This window comes from Rhinolophus sinicus, chromosome 3, assembly GCF_057876585.1.
Source record: "Rhinolophus sinicus isolate RSI-liver-muscle chromosome 3, RSI-T2T, whole genome shotgun sequence".
NCBI lineage: Eukaryota > Metazoa > Chordata > Mammalia > Chiroptera > Rhinolophidae > Rhinolophus > Rhinolophus sinicus.
The window spans coordinates 190,962,138-190,979,548 of NC_142503.1; the positions used below are offsets into that span (position 1 = coordinate 190,962,138).

The 17,411-nt window shown below is 47.0% G+C and overlaps 1 protein-coding gene across 6 annotated transcripts in view; it reads left to right on the forward strand.

Moving 5' to 3' along the window:
- The first annotated feature begins 9,370 nt into the window (after nt 1–9,370).
- Nucleotides 9,371–17,411, forward strand: part of DGLUCY (D-glutamate cyclase) — a 79,757-nt gene continuing 71,716 nt past the window's right edge. For 3 of the 6 annotated variants that reach the window (XR_016020931.1, XR_016020930.1, XM_074327031.2), the window contains exon 1: nt 11,243–11,261. Coding sequence is in view for 1 of the 6 variants with exons in the window: in XM_074327034.2 (XP_074183135.2) it covers nt 11,220–11,261 (42 nt within the window). In the remaining 5 variants the exon portion in view is untranslated. Of the gene's footprint in view, nt 9,569–11,171; nt 11,262–17,411 lie in introns of those variants that run through there. The other 3 variants (XM_019745117.3, XM_088797452.1, XM_074327034.2) reach the window with 2 other exon arrangements.

Sequence of the window (17,411 nt, forward strand, 5' to 3'; positions counted from 1 at the left end):
TTGTAACCACGGCAGCAGTTCAAGAGTACTTGGCAGACAATAGGCTTCTGAAAATACTGGCTGCTTTGACAGTGGGAAATAATGGAATAAGAGAAAAATTCAATGCAAATAAGTCTTTAGCTTATTCCTCTTCATAAGTTAAATAAAAGATGTCTGTTCTGCCCTGGGCACAGGGCAAGCTCTCTTTGCATTTGGGGTGTAATGTTAGAGGAAAATGAGAGATGATGAAGAGCAGAAAAAGAGAGCCTGCAGGAAGCAGGAAGTAGGTTTAGAAGAATCAAGGCAGAGAAACTGGTGTACCTTCCAATTTACCAAAGAGACAAACAAATTAAGAAGAGAGGTGACATGGTGTGTGTCCGGGGGGGTAGGGGGGCAGTCAGTGTTTCCAAGCTCTTTTTTAACACACTCCCTTCACTGGTAAGCGTAAGAATCTGCCTTCCTTTTCAGAGATTGTGATCTACCCTTCTATGAAGGTGTGCCACTGCCTTAGGGTGAGAAGCGTTCGTACTCAGGTCTGGGCGGCCCTACCAGTCCAAGGGGCTTGCTATTTTAATTATGAAAGCATAACATTTTTGGTCAGTTGAGCGTTTTTTTTCTATGACCTCCCACCACCCTCAGGATATGAAAGACTGAGCTGCAGGTCTGCTCCTGCCATTTGACTTGCTGTGCCACCTTTGGCAAGTCACTGCCTCTCTCTGGATCTCTGTGTCCTCACCTTTTAACTTCTTCACCTTGAACAAGAAAATTAGATGATTTTTGAAGTTTCCTCTCCGCTTTAACAATCTATGAGCCCAAGTTCATTGCTCATCCTGACCTAGATTTTAAAGATAATGTACTTAAAATATGACAGAGTTTGAAAGTGATCAGTTATCTCCTCCACTTGGAAATGTCATCGCTGGCAATGCATTGGTGGGTGTTGGGGGCTATTTTGGTGCCTGGATGTTCAGGAGAGGAGGAAGAGAGGGTGGAGAGATTACCAACTCAGTAACCTCCTCACGACTCCCGAGGCCAAGTCGATGTTTGTCTTGGGTGCCGATCCAAATAGCTGGATGGTGGAGGTGTGTTAGAATGGTGATAAAAATAACTGCCACTTTCTTTTACTGAGTGCCTACTGGGCTTGGACTTGACATGACTTCTCTCTGATATTGAAAACAAGCTCTCGGGGTGTGCAGTGAGACCCCAATCTTATACGCAAGCAGTGAAGTAACTTGCCCAGGCTTCCTTAGTTCGATGGACTCAGGATTCGAACTCAAATCTGATATCAACACCTTCTTCCATGATGTCAGTGGTTATAAAGTGTGGTTCCCGGACCAGCAGAATCAGCGTCCCCTGGGAGCTTAAAATGCAAACCCTTGGGTCCCCCTCTAGGCCTACTGAATCAAGAACTCTGGGGGTGGGGCCCACCAAGCCCTCCTAGGGATTCTGATACACATTCCCGTTGGAGAACCCCTGTATGGTGGTCAGCTGCCTTGTGGCAACAGCTTGGTCAATAGTCCCACTGTGGAGACCCTCCGAAAGCCAAGAGTCCTGATGTCCTCACAATGATAGGATATTTCTACCAGGATGCTGAAAACCATCCACTCCCTCACTGGGGGTAACTTCCTGACACTTCAGGGATGTTCCAAATGCCACACAAATCATCAAGTTGGCTTATCGAAACATTCTTGAGTCAAGTCAAAATAAACCACCCTAGACTGTTTTTCTAATTTGACTTTCTGGCTCCAAAAAAGTGATCAATGCTCCAGACTTCTGGCTGTCTTTCTTACTCTTATTAAAGTTATCTGGGAGAGGATGGATGGATTTTGAAAGGAGGTATTGGGTGAATGGAAATTTCCTTTTTTCTCACATCTAGTGGAGGGCTTGCCTCGTTTTAAGATGAGCAGATCATAATGTCTGGAATTTTGCGTGTTGATTTCTACCTGAAGTCATTGCTCATATCTGCTGCCCTCTCTCGGGCTGGGGACAGGAGCCAAAAGGCAGGTGTCGTTGGGAGTGGGAAGTGGGCATGACTTGCAAAGGTTCGGGGACATCCCTTGGCTGAATGTGGAGGGTCAGCAGACTTTATTACAGCTTGGAGGGACAGAGGAGGGGCTCACAGCCGCATGTGCAGGAAGCTCCATGGACTGGAGGAATTCATTATGGGCCTGGTGATGGGTGTATCTGCTCCTGGGGATACAAGGCTGCTGTGGCCTCCCATTCTGTTTGGATCTTGAAGGTGCACAGATACCTCCATGTTTCCCTCCGGCTGAAGGAAGAACAGCCAAACGTTGGGGCCCTGCTCCTGCAGGCTGCCTGGGTGAGCTGTGGCCAGTCCCTGAGGCTTCACCCACCTGCCGCATGCTGTCCCCAGCACAGATGAAGCAGCTGGAGAATATTCACACGACATACACTGGCTTCATTTCAAATGCCTGGCCTCAGGCTGCAAACGGGCCATCGACACTGCCTCGTAATCCTACCCTCTCCTTTCAGCTTGCTTTGCTCCAGCACAAGTCTTGTGCCTTCCCTCCCTCCTCCTCCCTGCTCTCCATCCAGCTCTGCTGACGGAGCCGCATGCTTGGTTGGGAAAATAGAAGCCAACAGATGGGAACTCCCTCCCTTTGCCACCACCACATGTACACACCTTCCTACATCTACTTCTGCAACAGGCCTCTCTTTCTTCTCTTACAGTGGAGTAAGTGTCTCTACTCCTTTCGAAGGCTAATCCCTCAGCTTGTGGTCTGGATCCGATTCCTTCTTGCCTATTCCAGAAAATCATATTCAGTCTCTCTCTCTCACCCTCTCTCTCTCTCTCTCTCATTAGCACATTTTTACTCTCTCCTGGATCATTGTCACTAACCTATAGACCTCCTCTGCTGTCTCTCATTGTGTATATATATACATATATACTGAGTTTTAAAAACAATAACAACAAATATCTCCCTTGGCCTTCCCCCCATCCCCAGCTCCCACCTTATTATTTCAGTCTTTGTCCTCGCCTTTACCTCCCGTTCTTTCCTCTACTTACTCCAATCTGGCTTCTGCCCTCACCACTCCACGGAGCAGTAGTTCTCAACCCAGCGCAGTTTTGTCCCCGGGGAGACATTTGGCAGTGTCTGGAAACATTTTTGATTGCCACGACTCCAGGGAGGGGTGCTACTGGTATCCAGTGTGGGGAGGCCAGGGAGGCTGCCGAACATCCTACTATGCACAGGACAGTCCCCCACAGCATAGAATTATCTGGCTACAAATGTCACTAGTGCAGCCATTGAGAAAGTCTGATAGAGACTGGTCTTGTCAAGGCTACGAAGAGCTTCCATGACGCCAAGTCTGAGAAACTATTTCCCGTGCTCAACACACACAGCCCTTCTCTCTTGGATTCTGTTCGTCACACTTCTCTCTCTTGGTTTCCCACTAACTTTGGGCCATTCCTTTGCACGTTCCTCCTCTCTTTGACTCAGCCCTGGGCTTTCTTCTCATATTATATTTCGCTTTCTTCTCTCTTCCTAATGGGTCCATCCAGGGGCTTCATACCATTTCCAAGCTGGCTCTGTCACCAGACTACCTGGTTTGAGTCCCAGCTCTCAGCTTCCCAGCTGTTTCCATAGTAACAATTTCTTCTCTGTTATTTGGCAGCCTCAGTTTCTTCTTCAATAAAATGGGGATAATAATAGCACATGCTGCACAGAGTTATAATAACTGAATGAGGAAATCCAAGTAAATCTCATGGCCGAGAGTTTAGCTCATGTTAGCTGTTACTGTTTATACTTACAACTTTATGACATAAAAATGGCATCTCTTTTTACTTTTCACCAGAGAACTCAGAGTGGATACTGAGGCCTTGCCACATCAAGTTAAGAGAAGTGTTAAGTTCAATCTAATTTTTGAAAAACACCAAACACTGCCAGAGCACGAGCTGTGTTCCCAGCATGGTACTATGGCTGGGGATTCGTGAGGTGCAAGGCAGGCTTCCTGCCCTAGAGCGATTCTCTGCAGTGAGTCCACAGGAGAGAAACACAGAGGTAGAGAATGTGCCATATAACAGCCCCTGTTCTAGGCTCTGGAACTTGGCCATGAGCAAACAGACATCTGATCTGGTCCTGTTCTCATGAAGCTTAGAATCTAGCTCAGTAACTAGAAAGAAATAAACTAAGTGCCATGACAAAACTAAAGCAGGCCAGGAGGGGTCAGGAGCTGGGCAGGGGCAGGAGACAGGGAACAGGCCAGTGGGAGAGCATGCAAGAGCAGGGTCTGACCATGTCTTTATGTGAAACTTTGGTATTTTGCTCATCGTGGACTCTTTGCATTAGGTTTGAAATCAGTACTTATCTGGGCTTCTGAGTTATTTGGTGCCCTCTTACATTTTGCACTAGGTTCCGCCCTGGTTTCAGCCCCGGAGGCAGAGTCGCTACAGGAGGGCCTTGGATGCGTGGCTACATCTTCTGTGGTCTGTGGAAAGGCCACTGAAGGGTCTTGAGCAAATAAATGATGTCACCCAAACACCATCTGGGGACTATTGGTCTGGAAGCCTCATGGAGAATGAGGAGAAGAGAGCAGAACGCCAGGACCGATCAGGAAATTTACTCATATTGTGATGACCCACGCCCGGGGGACTGGAACAGAAGGCAGTGGAAAGAAAAGCTGGCAGCCCCGCGCCTTTCATGTGTCTTGTCTGCCTCTGAACCATCCCAGAAGTCAACATTTCCCAAACAACTGAGCTGTTGCAATGAATGCCAGACTTTTGCCTCTTTCTGTTTTTAATATGGTTGATTTGTGAAAAACAGGAAGTGCTACCGTGACAATGGCATTATTTGTGGCTGAGAAATGTACTTTTGAAAACTCTGAAAACCACTGGTCCCCTTGTGCTGAAGCGAGGCTGTGCTCATGGAGTCTCCCATTGGAGGGGCCCCATTCCAACGGGCCGTGATGTGTCCCTGCCCTGCCAGCAGAATGGACTCAAGAGCTGCCCTGTTCCTAAAACAGGGGACAAGGTCACTTAGCCTTTTGGGGACGCCCAGCTGTGTGGGCCCTGGCATCACAGAGGAGCGTAGCTGGCTGAGTGTGCTGCGAAGTCGGCGGGGGGGGGGGGAGCTTTACAGGGAGGTCATAGGAAACCCTCCGCTGCCCCCGGCTTTGGTCCTACATAAAGGATTCGATCCAAGGTAGTGGTTGGAGCCTGGGGAAATTCAGAGGCAAGGTAATTTTCTGAAACAGAGGCAGACAGGAATGTGCCATGGGCACCATGCTGGCGTGGGCGTGGGGGGTGGCGGGCAGCTCCTTCAGCAGGACCTTTCAGTCTTCTGTCCAATGGCATCCAAATTTCTGGTTTGGATTCACCCTGGTGGCCTCACTTAACAGACTTTCCTACTCATTTTCTAAAATGACATCTACGAAGCCATGGAGACATTTTTTTTGGAGAGCAGTCTTTTGGAGTCAGGGCCCGGTTTGAAGCCTGACTCTGTGGTTTCCTAGCTGTATAACCTCATGTGGGTTACTCAACTTCTCTGAGCCCCAGATCCATCACAGAGCTTACATGAGGATGACATGCAGTTATGTATCTTAAAGGACCCAGCAATAGTCAGATCCGAGCTCTGCCACTTGATGTCTGTATGGCCACCATTTCTCAGAGCTTCAGTTTTCTTGTCTTTGATATGGGAATAACAATAGTGTCTACTCCAGAGCACGCTGTCAGGGTCAAATGAGACAAACCCCTAAATTAGATAAACCATGAACATGGCATATCGTAAAATCTCAATAACTGTTACTAGAACTACTAGTACGGTTGGAAATAGTCGCTGTTATTAACACAACTTAAGGATAAACAGGGGAGCAAGTTTAATTTTCAGGACGAAAAGGAAATATTTCAGAACATGTTTACCATCTCCTCTGGCTCCCATTGATTCATCCCGTCAACAAGTGTTTACTGAGCACCTACTATGGTGACTGAGTCATACCATGTGCTGGTCACTTTGTTAGGCACAGGAGACGTGGCAGTGAACAAAACAGACATGCTTCCAGCTCTAGAGCAGCTTGATGTCTAGTGGGAGACTCAGACGATCAAATAATTTTATAAATTTAGAATGCCATAAAGTAATGAGTGCTTTGAAGGAAAAGTTTGGGAGCTATGAGAATTTAAAACAGGAAGTGCTGATTTGGCCTGTGGGTCCAGGGAGACTTCTGGAGGAAGTAAAGCTTGATTTGAGATCTGAAGATGAGGGAAGTGACTAAGTCTGTCCCTATGTCCGTCCTTGTACCTGCAGAGCTTCTGAGGCCTGGCTGTCTTCATGCCTTGGCTCCCCTAGACTCTGCGGGGGGGGTAGGGGGAGGCACATCTCAGCCCCAGATGTAAGGTTCAGATTGTAATATTCAATGATTTCCTTCCCTCCTTTCCCTTAGAGTTTGAGCAGATAGGAGGAGATCAAACGTGCAAATGCACTTGGCAGAAAGGGAAAGCGGCATGACGCCCGGGAGGGCCAGGACCCAGCTAGAGACCCAGCCTGAACAGGAGACAGCCGGAAACCCGAATCCAGGTCCTTCCCAGCTACCTTTATGGACCCAGCAGACAGGAACTTACATTTTTCCTGTCCTAACTTAAACTTCCTTGGCTTACTTAAAAATGAGCAGAAAGTTGCTGAGGGGGTACTGGCTGGTGGCTGATGGTTTCTCCTTCAGGTTTTGGGCAGGGCCTGGATACTTTAGCACAGTTGAGCTGGAACAAGAAGTGGACTTTGATCTCTCTGAAACGTCAATTTCACCTAGAAGCCAAATCAATTTGGGGGGACTAGTTCCTCAGCCCTACCTTTCAGAGGCGACCATTTCTGGAAGCTTCATACCTAATTCAGGTTGAGGCACATCTTTGGGAAAAGCAACTTGAATTCTTATTTCTATCACCCACTGAGTTCCTTCAATTGCCTTCCCTTTTCTTAACTTTTAAATAGCTACAATTACCTGGTATGCAATAGCTACCTGGATTTAATTTTTTTGTTTTGTTTTTGAGGGGGGCCTCATTTTAGCGAAGCAATTGCAATCAATGCTTGATTGTACTTCTAAATTCTTTTGACACAAGCAATTGCTTCTTTCCGAAAACGTGCTCTGACACCATCTGAATATTGTAACATTTCTTCCTTAGCAGTTTGCCTGCATCTCACCCACTGAAGAAACCAACTGTAAATATTTGGCGTTCCTGGTACCTCTGTTTATCCACACCATTTAACCTTCGGGGGCTCTGCATTTCGGCTTTAAGCCTCAAGAAAAATGGAAAGGAAAGGCCAGGCAGGCATGTTTCAGGTCCAGCTCAGCTTCTTTATAAACAGTCATTCCCTGAGGGTGCAGGGTAGGCTGTTGCCACAGTTTAGGTTTCTAATAAAGAGTGTTTTTTTTCATGGTAAAATGTGCATAACATGAAAATTAACCATTTTAATCACTTTTAAGTGTACAATTTAGTGGCATTAAGTACATTCATAATGTTGTGCCACCTTCACTACGATCCATTTACAGAACTTTTTAATTATCCCAAATAGCAGTTTGTACCCAGTAAACAGTAACTCCGCGTTCTGCTCTCCTCCAGCCCCTCGTGACCTCCGTTCTACTTTCTGTCACTATGAATTTGCCTATGCCAGGTCCCTCATATAAGTGGAATCAGACGACATCTGTCCTTTTGTGTCTGACATATTCCACTTAGCATAATGAGGCTTTCAGTCTCATCCATACTGTAGCCTTATCAGAACTTCTTCCCTTTTTATGGCTGAATAATATTCCATTAGATGTGTGTGTGTGTGTGTAGATATATATATATATATATATATATATATATATATATAGAGAGAGAGAGAGAGAGAGAGAGAGAGAGAGAGAGAGAGACAAAAAATGTATACACATTTTAAGAAAAGAAAAAACTGTATTAAAATTGTAATAATATATACCAATAACAAAACATGTATACAGGCCATGTGTATACATTTTTTTGGCACCCCCGTGTTTGTGTGTGTGTGTTTGTGTGTGTGTGTGTGTGTGTGTGTTTGTGTGTGTGTGTGTGTGTGTGTGTGTGTGTACCACATGTTGTTTATCCATTCATCTGTTGATGGACACTTAGGTTGTTTCTATCTTTTGGCTCTTGTCTAATAAAGGTCAATATAACAGATATGGCTCCTCTGTGACCTAGGACCACTTTACTTACCTTTTACTTTATTTCAGTCTCTGGAAATAGGACAACAAACAGAACCACAGGGTTCTGTAGGCGAGCTGGGGCTGGAGAGAGTGAAGGACGGGGTGCTGCAGTCGCTATGGGCCTTTGCAGAACTATGGCTGAGGGTCCAGCTGGTCAGAGACAGCACCCTGCGTGGGTGGGATTGCACGACGTAACGTTTCTGATTCTGTAATAAAAGAGAACATGCATTCATTCATCCATTCAATTCACTAAACCCATTCATTTTATCTTTCACTCACTCAGCCATTCCAATATTATTAAACACTGGTGGTAAACAAAGTCGACCCTGCCCACGCTGAGCTTGCAGCAACTAGAGGCAGAGAGAAATAAATCTACACAGAGAATGCCTAGGGGTAAGGGCTTTGGCAGGAGATGCATGGAGTGCTATGGGAACCCTTGGGCCACCTCCCCTGCACTCGGGAGCCGGAAAAAAAAAGGAAGTTACAACTGTGCTAAGTCATAAGGGGAGGGAAGAAGTTAGGCAGATGGAGATAGAGGGCAGAAAGAGTGAACCAGGCCCAGGAAGGGACATGCAAGGGCTAGAGCTGAAAGGGAGGATCTGCGGTGGGCTCAGGTGTGTGACTTGTGGTTTGAGGTGGGGATGCCAAGATTCAGGAGAGGTAGGGAAGGTAAAGCCACAGGGACCATTTGGTGAGTGACCTTGTGGGGGTGTTTGCGCTTAATCCGGGGGGCAAAAGGGAAGTCCTGAAGGCTTTGAAGCCAGAGAGAGACAGATCAGAAGAAAGCAGATCCTGGTTTTTCCTTGAAAGAGGCATCCAGTTGAAAATTGTAAGCGCCAACATCTATTGGCACGTCCTGAGGGCTAGGCTCTGCACTAGTGCTTATTATCTCAGTTAATCCTCACGACAATTAACCGAGATGAGTGAAGGAGAAACTGAAGCCTAGAGCAAACCTTGGTGCTCAGGCTGCATTCCCAGTTCAATTACATCAGGACTTCTGGGGCTGCAACGCTGGCATCAGACTTTTTCAAAGTTCCCAAAGTAGTGTCAGCTAAGCCCTTGCATTACTCGTCCCTGTGTGTCCCTGTTTCCAGGGAGGGCAGGCTGACTCCTGCAGGGAGGTTAGGACACAAGCACGCAGAGCCCACGCAGCCGCCAGAGGCTCTGCGGCTTTAAGATCTGGGGCTGGCTGCCTGCCAAGGAGGCCACCCGCCATTGCACAGGCCACGTGAGCACAGGCTGCAGAGTGAGGCTGTGACAGTCTGCACTGGGGCCTGGCCTGGGCCTGCAGAACAAGCCGGGTGGCACAGGAGAGCTGAAGAAAGAGGAGCTTTATGCCTTTCTGAGGAGAGCACACATTCTGCCAGGCAGTGGAAACAAAGAGAAGAACTGTTTGTAGCCCTAATCCAGACGTCCCAAGCAAACAGTAAGTCAGGAGGGCACGGAACACACCACAGACCTGCCCTCCCAGCTCCCACCAGGTGACATCCACACACTCCACCCGCCCGAGGAGCCAAAGTTCTGCAGAGAGACAGCTCAGGAGTTGGTGGGGCACAGCCGGTTAGCAGGGCAGAAAATTCCCTGAAATTCTCCAAGGGGGCGGGGGAGCTCTGCTCCTCTCTTTGCAAAGTTGGAGCTCAGCCTTGACAGGTAGCACGTGATGACTGACCATGCCTCAGGGGTAGGTAGTGCTTCTCTTCTCGGTCCTCACACCTGCGTGGGCCTGGTGGTCCACGTCATTGCCCTGAGAAGCCCCAAGGTCATGTGAAAGCAAAGAAAACAAAACTGAAACCTATCAAGGGGTACCCGTCAGCCTTTGGGCCAGAAGCTTGCCAGGGATGATGTGATGGAGCTGATGACCAGAAAGGGGGATGGCAGTCGGGGTGAAAGAACTCCACGCAGTGGAAGATACAGGGCAGCCAACTGGTCCGAGTTTCCTGGGCACCCACATAATGCAAGCAGGGACCTTTGAGGAAAGGGGAGGTGAGACAGCACCCAGGTCACCGCCTGCACCTTGGCTGGAGGTCGAGCTCTGTAAATCCCCTTCAAGGCTTTCTCCAGACCAGGGATCTGCTTGTCTCCGTGTCCACTGCAGGGCCAGGACCAGGATGGTGCAGGTGACTGGCAGTCGTGTGCTTCTTTCTTACTTGTGCACCACCAAACACGAAAGGCAAAACCACATGACTTTTGGGTGTGTCCTCTCGCGCCTTATCATTGCCTCCCTGCCCCCTCCTCATTACAGACAATGGGGCGCTAACTGTAATCACCTTACTTCATGAGAACGCAGGCAAAAATTATGTGTTCGGGGGTGGGGGTAGCAGGTTGAGATTATGTAGGCAGGAAGAAGAACATTGGCATTAATTGGCACACAAAGGAGGGGGCTATTTTGTGTCTTCAAGATAACAGGGTACAAGCTACAAGGAAAGGGAGGAGAAGTCAGAGGGTAGAAAGCAAAGAGAAAGCTGGCTTCACCAGAGGGGTGGAGTTAAGATGAGGAAGAAGGAAGAGCAAGGTGGCACGGGGTGAGGCAGGGCAGGGCAGGGTGGGGTGAGATGAGAGAAACCTCCACTGTGGCTTATACATAATCATGATGAAGCATCTGAAAGACTCAGATGTGACTTCCGGCTGCAGGGCTAGATCCCGGGAGACCCGCTGGTGGCCCTTGACATGTTTGATTTCTAAATTTGAAATTTGAGCATTCTTGGAAAATGGGGAAATTCCACATGTGACTGAAAGATCTGGCAACAGCAGACTCACATCGCAACAAGGCAGAGAAATCTGGAGCTCCCGTTCACCAAAGTTCCCACTCACTGTCGGCACTTTGTGTGCCCCGTCCCACTCCCCAACGTCTGTACCTGCCTGGTTCCCACAGGCATTGCAGATTGCTGCTACTCCTCCCTTGATCATAATGCTTCTCTTCTCTTGAGAGAGAGAGAGAAAAAAAACACCTGTGTGTGCACAAATGTGCACAACAGAAACACAGCTATGCTCTCTCTCAATTAATTCCAATTAACCTCTCCCTTTTTCAGTTGAGGATAACAGATGCACAAAACCAAACGTACTCCTCTCCTTAACAGATGTCGGCAGCCTTTCCAGGCAATCATCCAAATTGCTCGACGGTATTTGCATGTTTTAAAATTGAGTGCGTTTTGTTATTTTGGCTGTAAGGATTTCCCAGCCTTCCTTAAGGCAACATTGCATTTATACCACACTTTATAGCTTTCAAAACATTTCTTAAGTATACATGAGTTCATTTTATCCTTCCAGCAGTTGTATGAGGTCTAGTGTGGGTACCCTTCCTGTGTTCTCTTGGAGAAAAACAACTAGTAGAGAAACTAAATGACTTGCCTTGGTCCTGCAGTAATTTTGAAGAAAAGTCAATATTTGGGCACAACTCTCTTGAAAACTAAGTGGTGTCCTTTGAACTGCATGGGAGTATAAAAAGTTATGCTTTGTAAAATATAGTGACTAAGGGTATGAGCTCCTCCAGAATACTTGTCTGACTGGTGGTTAGGCCACTAAATAGCTATGAGTCTTTAGAAAAAGTATTGAATCTCCCTGTGGCTCCTTTTCTGTAAAATGGGGATAACAGCCCTCATCTAGTGAGTGTTGTGTGGAATAAATGAGATAATGCATGTAAAGTCTCTAGAACAATGCCTGGCACACAGTAAGCTTTCAATAAATATGACTATCAGTACAAAAATTATGATTAGCTGTACCTTTGGGAAGCACTCTGTATTAGGTAGGGTACAGGCTGAGTTGTAACAAAAAGACCCCAAAATGCATTTGTTCAAAAAGGATAGAAATATATTTCTCTATCACCTAATAGCTAAGAGGTAGATGGTCAGTTCAGGACAGGTAAACCAGTCTGCTCCACAGGGTCATTCAGGAACCCAGGTTCCTTGCATCATCTTGCTCCCCATCCCATATGCTGTCCTCTCCTGCACAGTCAAAGCTGGCTCAACATCACTCACACCTGCCTGGAGGAAGAGGAGAAAATGAGGTGAAGGGCAAACAGCCCCCTCTAAATGATGTGATTTAGAACGTGTCCTTTTCCTCATATCCCATTGGCCAGAAGTTGGGCACACTAAGCTGCAGGTGAGTCTGGGAAATGTAGTCTCTAGCTGGGTCAACTAAATATTCCCAGCTAAAACTTAGGAGTTGTCTTACTGAAAGGAGGAAAGAGAGAATGGAAATTGGGAACAGTCCGTAGTCTTTGTGACATGTTGCTACAGACGTGTGCTTTGGACCTGCATTGGACATTAATGCCTTCTTCAGTCTACCAGTTTCTCAGCCCACCTGTGCTCTACTTCCTGTCTACTGGAAGCCTGATCTACTCTTGGATTTCTTCTTTATCAAAATCCCGGGATGGCTCTTGGCCCAATGTTTCAGATAAACACCTCTGGTGGCACTGGTCAGACTGACTATTTACTGGGTTGGGCAGCCTGTCCCCTTATTGCCCAAACCTCCCAGCCGGAGTGGCATTGGCTCTATTTTTTATTTTATTTATTGTTTCTTCTGGATCTTGAATCTTTTGACAACTTCCTCATTATGTAATATAAACTCCATACTCCCTTTCCTCTAGAGAGTCACTGTCTCTTGTGAGATTGGGTCTAGATGGCTGATGAAGAAAGGGTACCTATATTCCTTCCATTCCCTTGGAGTCCATCCTTGCATGTGTTGAGGTGGAAACCTCCCCACCTCATTAGAGGTTATCTGTGAGTCCACAGGGCTGTGATAAAGAAGCCAAGCCATTTGTTTGGTGGATGGATGAGCAGCCACATGATCCTGAATCTGTGTGGTCTTTATACTTGCCTGAAATCACTCAGTTAAGTAACAGCCTGGCTCAATGAAAGAAAGTATAGATCAATGTTCCATTTCATTATTGCAATAATTGAGATTGGACAGGTCAAGGAGAGGAATACCAGTTGTGTCAGGGGCGCTTATTCCAGGACCAGAAAAGGTGCTTTGATGAATATTGCCTAACAGAAGAAGGACATTTGTTTTTGTTGAGGGCGTACTATGTGCCAGGCATCTACTAGAAGCAGAAGTTAGAATACTAAATAACAAAAGACAGGCACCCAATGGTGTTTACAACCTTGCAGGGTACTTTACATTAATCATTTCATTCTTGCAAGTTCTAGAAAGCATGTATTTTTCACATTTTATAGACAAAATATTATTTTGGGAAATGGTAAGGATGATTTTCAATCCACATCTGATTCTAAAATTCCTGTTACCTTCATTTACCTCATCGGCCTCGGCTCACTTTCTTTGTTGAAGAGGGAACCTAGTCTATATATAGAAGTGACCTTGACCCCTCTGCTAAACACCTGAACCAATGACTACTGTTAACTCAGGGGACAACGTCATGTGACCGCGGTGGTCAGCTGTCCTCTCTATCCTGAATCTCTTTCTAACCACTCTTGTCCACTTATCCTTTTCTGTTGAGCCCACCCAGCTGAACGCCGCTTCTGGGGACATTTCTGCCCTGCTTCTTCCTGGCGTGCTGACTGCTGCTGGAGGATTGGTCCACCATTCCTATCTGGGCCATTACAATCCTGGGTCCCCAAGGCTGCCTGGAAACCCTTGCAGATGTCCCTAGATACTTCCCTGCCTCACTGCCATTGGCAGCGCCTCCTGACTGTCCCTCTTTTCTCAACCCTTTTTCAAAGCTCTGTTTCATTGTCTCTCCTTGTCCCTAATAAAGAATCCGTCCTTTTCATTGATAAAATTGAGTAAAACTGAGGTCTCGGGAAACTCTCTCAAGGTCCTCCCTGGAAACCATGCAGCATATCTGCTACTCTTCTTCTCCAACTGTCCCGTGCCAGGGACAGGTGTGCTCCTGCCACAGCTGGCCTCCCCCTGGTGCTCAGATGCGATGCCCTCCTAACTCCCCTGGAACCGTCCTCCCCTCACTGTTCTCGCTGGCTCACAGCTTCAGCTTCTTCTCTACCAACATTTTTTCATCAGGATCTAAACATGTACAATCTCTCCAGTCTGAAAAATACCCTGTGCTTGGTCCCATGTGTCTGTCTAACTTCTCTCTTCGGTTTTCCTTTCTCTCTTCCTGCACAGCCAGGCTTCTTGAAAGAATGATCTACGCTGGCTGTTTACGTTGCCTGCCTGCCCACTCAGTCCTCCATCACCCATTGCAATCTGGTGTCGGTTCCCATCATCAAATGCCCAGACAAAAGTCACTCAAGACAGCCATACTCCAGGTCCAGCTGGTGCTTTATCCTCTGGTCTGATTCCATCTTTCTTGAGCGCTGGTATTGTTGCCCCGTCCCGCAAGCCTCTCCCCCGGCGGCTCTAGGTTCTAGGTTTCCACTCTACTTCGCTGGACATTTTTTCCCATCTCCTTCACAGAGACCTCCTTTTCTGCTCACTCCTTTTAAACACCCTTTTAAAATGTAAAAAGCATTCTTAGCTCACAGGCTGTACAAAAAAAGTTTGCCAACCCCCGGCTTAGTCTATCTCCCAATATTTACATCTCCATGAAGTTTCCGTTGCATTCTAGAATCTAGTGACACTTGTGTGGTTTCCTAAAGTAAACAACCTATGAAAGCCAAGAGTCAGCTACACAGCCCCCTGGTAACCCATGCTGCCACTCCTCTACCCACCAGATTGGGTGCAAATGCCCCTGACACCCAGGCCCTGTGATTCGGCTGGCTGCACAGTAAGACTCTGGCTCCCTCTTGCTGCCCTCTCCTGGCCGGCTGGTTGTTGAGGATCAGATGTGAGTCCTGGTGGGGTTCATGTGGTTTTATGATACCTTCAGGTCTAGTTGCTGGTCTGCAGATTTGTCAGAAGCCGTATAGTGGAAAGTGCTGTAGCAGGGATCTTAACACTGGTTGTGATGGCCAGGTTTAGTAATTCCTGTAGGGTCCTAAGACTTTTTGAGTACAGGTATTATGTAAAAAGAAGCGTTACCATGCACTGAACCATGTGCCAAGCGTTGCTAAACAGGCATTATTTCTTTTCTTCCTTATAACAACCACATGAACTCCGTCTTCCTTGACTGTCCACTTTTCCCTTGGTACAGGTGATGAACTTGAGACCCACAGAAGTTAAACACCCTGCCCCAGGTCCACAGGAAGTAGGTAGTGGGGTCGGACCCTGGAGTTCCTCTGTGTTTATGTGACTCGAAAGCCCGTGTTCTTAACTGCGACCCAAGCCTCTCAGTCTTGTGTACAGAGCCTAATTCAGTGGGAAGGGTGTGGAGCCAGAAGTCTGCACTGTTAGCAAGCAGTCCAGGATACTGATGCAAGTGTCCTGGGGATGTACACTTGGAGAACACTGCCTCCCATAACTAGAAACTAAACCGCAGGATACCACTATTCAACACCAGTAGCCGCATTCTGAGGTAGAACAAAATACTGGGCCTAGCTGCCTTCTTTGAGTAAAACGGAGATTAGAAGAGGTGATAAAATGTAAAGACATTTTATCTCTTGCTTTCCCTCAGCCTTCTCCCACCCCACCCAACCCCACCTAAGGCCAAGAAAAGTGCAGCTGAGTCAGATTTACCTAAAGAGGTGTAACATTCCCCTGTGCTGACAAAGAGTCCTGAGCAAGTATACACCAATTAGTTGAGTGACACCACTCAAAATCTCAGGGAAGACTGGCTATTCTGAGGCTTCAGAATACTTCTGATCCTAATTGAAAATGTACACTGAGCCACCTGGCAAATCCCCTTTCTTTTTTCTTTTTTATAAATTTTCTTGGGGAATATTGGGGAACAGTGTGTGTCTCCAGGGCCCATCAGCTCCAAGTCATTGTCCTTCAATCGAGTTGTGGAGGGCACAGCTCAACTCCAAGTCCAGTTGCTGTTTTCAATCTTTAGTTGCAGGGGGCACAGCCCACCATCCCATGTAGGAATCGAACTGACAACCCTGTTGTTCAGAGCTCGCTTCTAACCAACTGAACCACCGGGCTGCCCTCCCCTTTCCTTTGTTAATAAGTCAGACCTGGTGCTCAGGCTGTCAGATCTGGACCTGTTTATGGATTGCTAGGCAGAGACAAAAGGAAAAAGGCTTAGTTATAATATAAACACAATGAATTTGTAGTGAAATAAAGCAGCCTGGGCTACAGCCATTCCTTGGCCCACTCTGGCTTCCCACCAGCAAATCTATGTTTGGCAAAGAATGGGATGGAAACTTCCCTGCACCTGGTGGCCAGTGTTTTCTTGAGCTTCTGGCTCCTGGGTAGGGTTGGCCGTCATCCACAAAGCAGGGGCCAGGGTACACATGCCTGTGAGGGCCAGCCACTGGTTAGTGCCCAGCAAAGAAGAAACATAGTGGGGGGAAAACAAAACTCTGCCCAGCATTGTGCTGGAGGCGGTTCACCGGTATGATTTAATCTCTCAACAACCCAGTGAGGTGTTGGGATTATGTCGTCATTTGACAAACGAGAAAATGGAGGCATAAATACACAAATAACTTGTGTAAGACCACGCAGATAATCAGAAGTAGAGCCATAAGTCAAACCCAGAGCCCTTGCCCTTTCTACGCAGCCGTGCGCCACTGTAAGGGGCCATCACCCTCTGTGTTTGTGCCTTGGAACAGATCCTCCTTTTCCAGTTCAAACAGGTTCCGTTCACAGGCCTTGGCGAAAGGCCACTTGCCTTGGGGTCCAAAAATAACGTAAATACAATGAACCACTTTAAAAAATGAGGTTACATATGTCGAGAGCGCTTAGCCCAGTGCCTGGTACCCAGCAGACCTCCGGGCATTGTCAGGCCCCTGGGTCAGGTTCCAGTAACCATTTGATAACAAATGTTTCTCAAGTAACTACAATGGATGGTCAAAATAGGAAGAAAACAATAGCCTTGGGCTCAAGACATTGATAATCCAACTGGGAAATTGAAAGGATATAGTGTTTAGAAAAAGAAACCAAAATGTATTAATAACCTGCCTATCCCAGGGGTCCTCCTTGCTACTTCCGATCTTACCAACACGAAATGTGTGGCTTTGGAAAAAATGACAACATATCCTTTTGGGCCTCAGTGTCTTCGCCAGAAAAATGGAGATGCTACCAATATGACAGGGTTTTAGTGTTAGGACTGCACACATGGCCAATCCTTCATAAACAGAGCACCGTGGCAGAGGGTAAAGGAAGAAATAGAATTAGGTGGATTTCCTTAAGACCTAACTTTGGAACTAAGCTCTGAATGTGGTGAGGACCCTGGGCTGGCAGAGAGGAAGTGGTGTCCCTGGTGCTTTTATCCTCATGTTCCAGAAAATCCAACTCCAATTGGTTTGAACATAAAT